The 9,062-nt window shown below is 61.3% G+C and overlaps 1 protein-coding gene across 3 annotated transcripts; it reads left to right on the forward strand.

Moving 5' to 3' along the window:
• The first annotated feature begins 28 nt into the window (after positions 1–28).
• AMDHD2 (amidohydrolase domain containing 2) lies at positions 29–7,359 on the forward strand. 3 transcript variants are annotated; one of them, XM_037814331.1, is made up of 11 exons: positions 30–172; positions 284–420; positions 498–637; positions 5,298–5,352; positions 5,455–5,667; positions 5,738–5,826; positions 5,921–6,065; positions 6,139–6,246; positions 6,355–6,423; positions 6,783–6,884; positions 7,143–7,359. In XM_037814331.1, the coding sequence occupies exons 1-11, from the start codon at positions 90–92 to the stop codon at positions 7,229–7,231; spliced, it is 1,230 nt and encodes a 409-aa protein (XP_037670259.1). In that variant the 5' UTR covers positions 30–89; the 3' UTR covers positions 7,232–7,359. The 3 variants fall into 3 exon arrangements, with proteins under 3 accessions (XP_037670258.1, XP_037670260.1, XP_037670259.1); XM_037814330.1 differs by having other exon boundaries at positions 29–172; positions 6,139–6,423; XM_037814332.1 differs by lacking the exon at positions 6,355–6,423 and having other exon boundaries at positions 29–172.
• The last annotated feature ends 1,703 nt before the right edge of the window (positions 7,360–9,062 follow it).

Consider the following 9,062-nt stretch of genomic DNA (forward strand, 5'->3'; position numbering starts at 1 on the left):
GCCGCGCTCGGGTCACGTGGGCGCCGCGATCACGTGCACGCCGCAGTCAGCTGAGCGTCACGTGGCGCTCCCGGCGGCTGCGAGTCGGGATGGGCGAGCGGCGGGGCGCGGCGCGGGCGCCGGTGCTGCGCTTCACTAACTGCCGCCTGCTGCGCGGCCGGGCGCTGCTCAGGTGGGCCGGGCGGGGGGCCGGCGGGCGGCCGGGGGCGCGGCGCGGGGGGCGGGCTGCGGGCGGGCGGGCGGGGCGGGCCGGTCCCCGAGCCCCTGGCCGCCGTGTGCGCAGGGAGGACCTGTGGGTTCGCGAGGGCCGTATTCTGGACCCGGAGAAGCTGTTCTTCGAGGAGCGGCGCGAGGCCGACGAGCAGCGGGACTGCGGGGGCCGCATCCTGGCGCCCGGCTTCATCGACGTGCAGATCAACGGTGCGGCCCGGCGCGGGGCTTGGGGGCCCCGGGGAGGAACCGGCAGCCCCGTGTGACCCCCTTTTCTGCGACCGCAGGCGGATTTGGCGTCGACTTCTCTCAGGCTGCCGAGGACGCGGGGTCGGGGGTGGCCCTGGTGGCCCGGAAGATCCTGTCCCATGGAGTCACCTCGTTCTGTCCCACACTGGTCACCTCCCCGCCGGAGGTTTATCACAAGGTGAGCTCAGGCCGTGCGTTCCAGGCGAGGGGCTTCGCCAGCTCTCTTGGTGGCTCCGCATCTGGCCCCCGGCCGGCTGCTCCGGTCCCCGCACACCCCCTCGCCGCTGCTGTCCCCGCGCTCCCACCTGCCACGCCCCTTCCCCATCCGGCGCCCGCTTGACTAAGGTCGCTGGGGAGTTTCCTGTTGCCACATCCAGGAGTTGACGCTCAGGCTTGTCCTGCTAAACCTGCCCCAGGTATGTGACTCCGCTGGCCTCACCTTCCAGAAAACTCTCCATTGCTTGTTTTAGGTGGTCCTGGTGCTGCTCTTGACTGCACGGTGCTTTCCTTCCACTTTTCTCTTACCCAGAAATTTCAGGATTTTCCTTTTTTTAAAAGCTACTGTGATTGCAGGTTTTCTATTTTTAACCTTTGCTGCATGTATCATTCTCTCTGGTTCTCCTTAATTCGTTCTGACGCATTTGAGCTTATGAAGCTTCTTTACTTAACGTTTAGTTGTGTCGTTTGTAGAAACATAAACAACATATGTAGTCATGATACTGTTCATAATTGTGGGAATTAACGTTGTCACAGTACCTTAATCTGCTCTCTGTATCCAGTTTCGTTCCCTGTCCCAGTGGCACTCTAAAGTGTGCTCTTTTGCTCCGGGGTGGGCATTGCCCTTCTGTGTGTCTTGGATACTTTGGCTCTCTTAGGTTTCCCTCCTGGGTGGGAGGAGTCCAAGGAGACTTGGAGGTGAGAGAAGTGTGGGTTTGGGATCTGGCCTTTCTGGCTTTGCTCCCGGCCACTTGACTTCATTGTGAGGCTTAGGAGAAGCCACGACCTCTCGCTGAGCCTCCGTTTCCCCAAACCTAAAGTGACAGTCATAGTAGTGTCTCTCTCCTGGGGTTGATGGGTAGGCTGTCTCATACTCTGTACACGTTAAGGCTTCTGTAAGTATCAGCTTTGGCTGTTTTTCTGAAAATCTCCCGCGGCTTTCCCAGCACAAAGTCAACAAGGCACAAACCAAAGCCCTCTTCCTGCTGGGGATGGGCACTTGGTCTGCATTTCCTCCACTGGCACGGCCGTGGCTCAGGTGCCTGGGGTCTGGAGCTGTGCCTCCACCCCTCCTAGCGCCCACCACTGAGTCTCAGTGGCTGCTGGAGCCTGCTGACCCCTCCCCAGGCTCTGGGCCTGCCCTTCCAGCCCTGCCTGAGTGACTCGAGACGCAGAATGTCTCCTTTGACTCACTGCACATTAAGAATCCTCCTCCTTAGCATTCCCGTTCCTGCCCGTTCAGCTTGTTCTCACTGCCCCGGGCGCATTCCCTCCATGCCCCCAAGCCCCCTGTCTGGAGCGCCTCTGCCTTGCTCTTCTGCAGAGCTGCCCGGTGCCCTTGCCTCCCCTGAGGCCTGGCCCTCCTGACTCTCCCGGCAGCATGGCCCACCCTCGTGTCACTGTTGGGTCCCCCTTCCTCGGAAAAAGGAGTTTCTTGTGGGAAGGATATATTTTAAGCTTTCTTTTTGTTCCCCATCACAGTCTGCTTTGAAGACCCTTGACAAATGTTTGCAGAAGGAAGGGTGTGAGAGGCAGAGAGTAAATTTATGGGTGGTAGAGATCGTGGAGGACTTTGGATATGAAGACTTTAATAACAAGCTTTAAAATTAGAAAACTTTGCTTGGGATCCCTTTCTCCCCCACCGTCTGCCCCACCTTCTCCAGGCCCATCCACACTGTGCAATTGCATGGCAAGCTTGCCAGGAGTTATCCAGCTCATGTGTCATAGTGTCCTGGTGCATTAGGCCCACGTGCTCTTTTTCTGGAGTGTCCTACTCTAACTCTAATTCTGCCTTTTGCTATCCTTGGAAAAGGCAGGTTGGATCTTAATACTCCCTTGCTTCACATCCATTGTCAAGTGCCTCCGCAGGGTGTCGGCCAGGCCCTTTGGTTCCTGCCCCCCACAACTCCTCCAGGGGACCTTTTCCAGCTTGCCTGTCTTGTATGTGGCTCGTTCCCCTCACTTCCAGGCTATTATTCTTTTTGCTTTCTCTTGCTTTCTTTTTTAATACTTAACTCTGGAAAGTTGATTGGAGATTTTCAGAAGCTGAGAGGAAGGAGAATAGGGGGGTGTTGCTTCAGAGATCATGATGGAAAGGTTTTGGTAACAGATGATGGTGATGGTGTAAGTGTAACTAAATCTTTCGAGTTTCATATTTAAAAGCAGTCAAAACAGCAAGTTTTACAGTGTGCATTTGCCACAATTCAAGAAAATAAATTGGGAAAACAAAACAAAAAAACCCAATTGTGGGAAAATAGCTATTATTTGCTTTTCTATCTCTAGTGGCTGTGTAGCCACGTGGCTTGTAGGGAAAGTGGCGGTGGCCTGGCAGTGCTGCCTCTTCCCCCCCAGGGATCACCCCCCCAAGTGCTTAGCTGCTTCCTTTGGAATTTGCCTCCACATCTCTAAGTAACATGTTTGGATTCCATCTCTGTTTTTCCATTTAGGGAGCTGTTTAGTTGTTTAAGAAAGAGGAGGATGTGCGCTCTCGCAGCCTCTCGGGCCTCTTCATGCCCTTCCTGTGCCTTGACCTCCCCAAGCGCTCCGTGGTCAGGGCTGCGTGGGGCCGGCATCTCCTTCCCTGCCCAATCTCTGCTTCTGGGAGTTGATGTTCTGTTCACTAATTCGCCCCCAGGCTCCTGCCGGCCGCCTCACGCTCCTCTCGGAACGCATAGACCCGGCAAGTGTCCGTCCGTCTCCTCTTCCTGCGGAAGCCCCTGGGATCCATTCCCGCGGCACTGGCCGCCCACACCAGGGGCAGAGCTGCCCTGGGAATGCCTTCCACTCGCCTGGGAGTCCTTTCTGTCGGGTCTCCTGGGTTCCGTGTCCCGTGTCTTCCTCTTTCCTGGTTTACACCTTCAGTTTGATGAAGCACATTCTCCAGCGGCTTCCGGAGAGAGGGGTCACGGGAGGTAAATTTTATGAGATTCTGCAGGTCTTGTCTTGTCTGCCGGCTTGGCTGGGTGAGAATTCTGGGTTGGAAGTTGTTTTTCTTGAGTTTTAAAGGCATTTCTGTGTTGTCTCTTAACTTCCAGGGTTCTCATGAGAAGTCGGCAGGCATCTGACTCCTGATCCTGTGTTTTCTCTCTGGAAGCTTGTGGGGTCTTTTCTTTTTTTCCCTGTGGTCTGTAATCTCAGGAGGATGTGCTGGGGGTGGGGGTGGGATCTGTCTTCATCCCTCAGCAGGCCCTGTTCATCTGGAGACGCAGGTGTTTGTTTAATTTTCTCGAATGATCCTCCTGGTCATTTCCTCCCTTCTGCGTCTGCCGCTTCTTCCTGGAAGTCCTCCGGTTGCTGCTGGGCCTCCTGGACAACTTGTCTTAATTTTTGGTTCTCATTTTCTCTCTTTTGACTACGTTTTGGGTGTTTCCTCAATTTCTGTCTTTCAGTTTTTCTGTTGGGATTTTTGCTTTGGCATACTCATGTTTTTACCTTCAAAGACTTTGATTTCTTCCCTGAGTTTTTTTTTTTTTGTCAGCTCCTGCTCTTGTTTCATGGGTGCAAGACCCCTTACTGCCCTGAGGGCTCTGACGTTGGCACTCTCCAAGGTTGGCTTCTGCGCCCCGCCCCCACCACTGGCTTCATCCTGTCGCTCGTGGTGCCCCTGTCGTTCCTCCTAGAGACTGTCCCAGTGGATCCTCCGCTGGCTGCTCTGTTTAAGCCCCAGGAGGCCAAGCTGGGGAGGGGCTCCCTGGGGAGACTTGGATGCCGGGGTCTCTGGGTCCCTTCTCAGGCTGGTCAGATTCCCAGGGGTGCAAATCTCAGTCTAAAGAACATTGTTTTCCCCTCGTGACGTTGTTGTCCAACATACTTCTAGTACAGAGACTCTCTAGAGAGCCAGGACGGGGCAGGAGCTGGCTGTGTACACCAGAGCAGGTGTCTGGGGACACAGCTCCTCCTCGTTCATTCTTCCGTCCGCCCGAGGCACTGGGGATGCCCCAGCCTGCCTGCGGGAGGTCTGATCCTGCCTCTCTGTCCCGAGCCACCTTCCCGACAGCCCTGCACCTGCTTGTCTAGCCTCCAGTGTCTCTGCTCCCCCCGTTCTCTGCCTTCTGGCCTTCATCTGGGACGTTTGGGTGCAGGCAGCCAGCTGTCTTTGCCCCGTCAAACTTTTCCGTCATTCTGGGTGCCTGGGAGGTCTCCCTGGGAAGCCTCCTTCCCTGTGTTGGAGGGGTGTTGGCTCTGCCTGTCGGTCTCGGTGATGCACCCTGTGAGTGTACCCGTCACTCCTCCCCCGATGTGTCCGGGCTCCTGGGCATGGAGGCCAGGGGCCTTGCTGAGCCCTCGCCTGGCCCTCAGGCAGCGGCCTCCTGCGCACCCAGCTCTCCCCAGAGCCGCAGCCCTGCCTCCCCCGCCTGGATCCCTCTCCCTCCTCCTCTGGCCCTGAATCCCTGTTTTGCAGCTCGGAGGTGGGGCTGCTCCCCTGTCTGGGGCCTGGGGTCCCGCAGGCTGCATCTGTGCACACCTGGGGGCGCCAGGGAGCAACGGGCTGGTCTGGGCCCTGGGCAGTGGCTTTGGACTCTGCACTGAGCTGGGCTCTGAACTCTGACCTTGGCTGGGCTGTGACCTCTGGGTGCTGGGCCTCGGTGGGGGGCAGGGCTTTAACAGCTGGTTCCCCCCAGGTCCTTCCTCAGATCCCCATGAAGACTGGTGGTCCCCACGGGGCAGGGGTCCTCGGTGAGTGGCAGTCCCCTCCCTAAACAACCAGCTGGGGCAGGGGGCGTCAGGGGGGCCCATGGGTGGGGGTGCCTGCTGGAGGATCTCCTCCCCACCCCCCAGGGGTGCACCTGGAGGGCCCGTTCATCAGCCAGGAGAAGCGGGGTGCGCACCCCGAGGCCCACCTCCGCTCCTTCGAGGCCAACGCCATCCATGACGTGCTGGCCACCTACGGGCCCCTGGACAACGTGCGCATCGTGACGCTGGCGCCCGAGCTGGGCCGCAGCCGCGAGGTGATCCGGGAGCTGACGGCCCGCGGTGTCTGCGTGTCCCTAGGTGAGGGGCCGCCCGGGGCTGGGCAGGGCCTGGCCGTGCAGGGTCTGAGTGCCTGTCCCCTGGCCCTCAGGACACTCGGTGGCTGACCTGTGTGTGGCCGAGGAGGCGGTGCAGAGCGGGGCCACCTTCATCACCCACCTCTTCAATGCCATGCTGCCTGTGAGTGGCGCCCAGCAGTGGGGGCGGGCGGCTCCTGGGGGTCGGGGTTCCTGCTGCCACTCACCATGTGGTCCCCCTTGTCCCCACCGCCCAGTTCCACCACCGGGACCCAGGCATCGTCGGGCTCCTGACCAGCGACCAGCTGCCCCCAGGCCGCCGCATCTTCTACGGGATGATTGCCGACGGCATCCACACCAACCCTGCTGCCCTGCGCATTGCCCACCGGGCCCACCCCGAGGGTGAGCAGCCAGGCAATGGGCAGGCGGGGAGTGGGCGGGGGGCTGGGCAGGACCTCACACCCCTCCCCCACAGGGCTGGTGCTGGTCACTGACGCCGTCCCTGCCCTGGGCCTGGGCAATGGCCGGCACACGCTGGGGCAGCAGGAGGTCGAGGTGGACGGGCTGACAGCTTTCGTGGCAGGTGAGCCCCCTCTGCCCCCAGCTGACCCCCTGCACACAGCCTCTCGGTTCCCGCTGCCCCCGGTAGGCAGCCCCAGGCCTGCCCCGAGCCGGCCCTCTCTGCACCCAGGCACCAAGACGCTCTGTGGCAGCATAGCCCCAATGGACGTGTGCGTGCGGCATTTCCGGCGGGCCACAGGTCAGTGAGCTGGGGTGGGGGCCGGGGAAGGGCTGCTTTTGGGAGGAGCTGGAGGCACAGTGGGGACAGCCAGGGTCCTGGCGCCACAGGTCTCATCTGTCTCATGTTGGGGCACAGGGGCTGGCACTGGGCCCTGCCCCCAAGAAGTTCCCAGCAGGGGAGGGGACGGCATGCGAGCCTCGAGTCCAGGGTGACAAGGCTGTGGAACTGGGACCCAAGTGTGAGAGGTGACCAGGTCCTGGGGTGGGAGGGGCAGCAGGACTTGGCTAGGCACAGAGCTGGCACTCTGGGCCTGGGGTGCGGGTGCCAGTGGCACCAGCCGTGCTGGGGCTCGTCACCCCGTTGTGTCCCCTGAGCAGGATGCAGTGTGGAGTCGGCCCTGGAGGCTGCGTCCCTGCACCCTGCCCAGCTGCTTGGCCTTGAGAAGTGCAAGGGGACCCTGGACTTCGGTGCCGATGCAGGTGAGGGGCCAAGGCAGGGCCCTGGGCAGCCTTCATCCCACCCAAAGATCCGAGGGTGCAGGGGGCCGGGGCCTGGGCAGGCAGGGAGGTCCGCCCAGGTGCCTCTCTCGGCTGCCCCTGCCTGGCTGCCAGCTTCAGGCCTGGCGAAGGGCTGCCGGTGTGTGGGATCCAGGCCCTGACGGGTCAGCCTTTGGGTTGTGGGGGGCGGCTCGTGGTGGGCTGAGGTTCTGCCCGACCCTCACGGCTGGCTCTCTCCAGACTTCGTGGTGCTGGACGATGGCCTCCACGTTTGTGCCACGTACATTGGCGGGCAGCTGGTGTGGCAGGCGGAGGCAGCCAGGCTGTGAGCGGGGCCCTGCTGGACAGGAAGCCCACCCCGCTGGATGGACGCCGTCAGGGAGCTGGCCTCTGGGGAGCAGGGTGGGCAGAGCTACTTTAGATGAGGGGTTGCTGCATAAACGCTCTCACGGCAGGCCGCCTTGTCTCGAGTTCTGCTTGTGTCCCGCAGGCCTGGCCTTGGAGCTGGCCCAGGTGGACCTCCTGGGGGCGGCGTCTGTGTCTGGCGGGGGGGAGCAGCATTCCAGCCTGCTGGGCCCGGGGGAGCAGTGTGCAGGGGGAGGGGGAGCAGCAGAGGTTGCCCCTCCGGTGGGGAGGAAGTCCCCAGGGGGTTCAACACTTGTCTGGATGCTGTGGGGGTGGGATCCCAGCCCTGACTGGGATCTGGAGCCTTCCCACAGGCAGGCTCTGCACTGCTGTGAGTCGGGTGGGCCGTGTGGAGGCTGAAGCCTGGTTCTGGGCCTGGGGTGCGGCCGCATCCATCCCCCATCCCCCCCAACTCTCAGAAGGGCCTCCTTCCTGCCCGTGGGACACCCTGAGCTGGGCCCAAACCCTGGCCACTGCCCCCGGCCTGCCTGACTTTCCCGGCTTGCCCAGCCCTTGGCCCCACTCCAAGCTCATGTTGGAGAATCGGGGTTCCACTCCCTTGGGTGTTTTCCCTTAACAAACTTGTCCTGTCCCAGCTCTCTCTGCCCTATGTTTGTTAGCTGTGGGTTCGTTTCCTTTGTGGGGAGCCCAGGCTGCCAAGCTCTCTGGATGGCAACGAGGTGGGCAGGTCCTCGGGGGATCCCGTCTGGCTCTGAGCTTGGGCAGGACCCAGGTGGGGAGGGGCGCTGTCTGCGGGGTCCCACCACAGGTCTGGGGGGGTGGTGGCTTGGTTCTCTCCACAGCCAGGTCCTAGGCTGGAGGTCCCCAGAGGCCAGCTCCCTGACTGTCTTTCCAGCAGTGCAGCAGGACTCATCTCAGAACAGGGTGGCACACGACGCAGTCCCCGGCAGCCTCTGCAGCAAACCCACTGAAGGGGTTGTCTACAGCTCTGACGTGATGCCGTGGTCACGGTCTCCCACGTGTGTCTGAGGGCGGGCAGCCCCCCGGGGCAAGGGCACCCAGGCCCCAGGACTGTGCAGTGCTGGCTCAGGAAAGCCTGGGGATCCCGGCCTTCTGCGGGCGGCCCTGGGAGGCACTGGCTGCAGTGGTGGCCTGTGCCTAGCTGGCTGTGTAGCAGCATGTGTCAGGTGTGGGCCTGTGCCCGGGCTCACACCAGTGTGGGGGCCTGTACTTGTAACTCACTCCGTCCTCTGCCAGGAAATCCAAAGACGTGACCCAGGCATCATCCTGTTTTCCAGGTAGCTGGGGTCTGTGGGCCCCACCCCACCAGCTGCAAAGAAAATTGCCTGGGTGGAGGCCCTGAGACAGGGCTGGGGGGCTCAGGAGTTAGCGGGGCCCTGGAGGATGTGCCCTGGGAGGGTGGGGTTGATCCAGCTGGCACACTCCAGGAGTTGGCATTTTATTCCAGTTCTTGGGGAGGCCCCTGGAGGGTTTTAAACGGCTGCAGTGGCATTTTGAGTAAACTTGGGTTGCTGCACTGCGTGGGCAGAGGCTGTGGGACCTGCAAAGCAAGAAGACTGGGCAGCTGGTGCCAGCATTGCCCAGCCTGTGCCCCTGCAGTTGGAGGGACACACTTGCCCGTGGTGTGGGTGGGGGAGGGGAGCAGCACCCAGGTGGCTGCTCCAGGCCCCAGGTGGTCCTGGGTGGGTGGCTGGGGGCTGCCTTCACCAAGATGGAGAACCTTGGAGGTGGGGGTCAGAGTGAGCTGCTCCTGAGCCCTCCCGGGCAGGGTGG

The sequence above is a fragment of the Choloepus didactylus genome, chromosome 21 (genome assembly GCF_015220235.1).
Source record: "Choloepus didactylus isolate mChoDid1 chromosome 21, mChoDid1.pri, whole genome shotgun sequence".
Taxonomy (NCBI): domain Eukaryota; kingdom Metazoa; phylum Chordata; class Mammalia; order Pilosa; family Megalonychidae; genus Choloepus; species Choloepus didactylus.

Bases quoted from the DNA above. Each gene is read 5' to 3' on its own strand.
- AMDHD2 (XM_037814330.1), top strand. From the start codon at position 90: ATGGGCGAGCGGCGGGGCGCGGCGCGGGCGCCGGTGCTGCGCTTCACT. The intron at 173-283 runs GTGGGCCGGGCG...CCGTGTGCGCAG, and splicing joins CGCGGCCGGGCGCTGCTCAG to GGAGGACCTGTGGGTTCGCG. The intron at 6,066-6,138 runs GTGAGCAGCCAG...CCTCCCCCACAG, and splicing joins CCACCGGGCCCACCCCGAGG to GGCTGGTGCTGGTCACTGAC.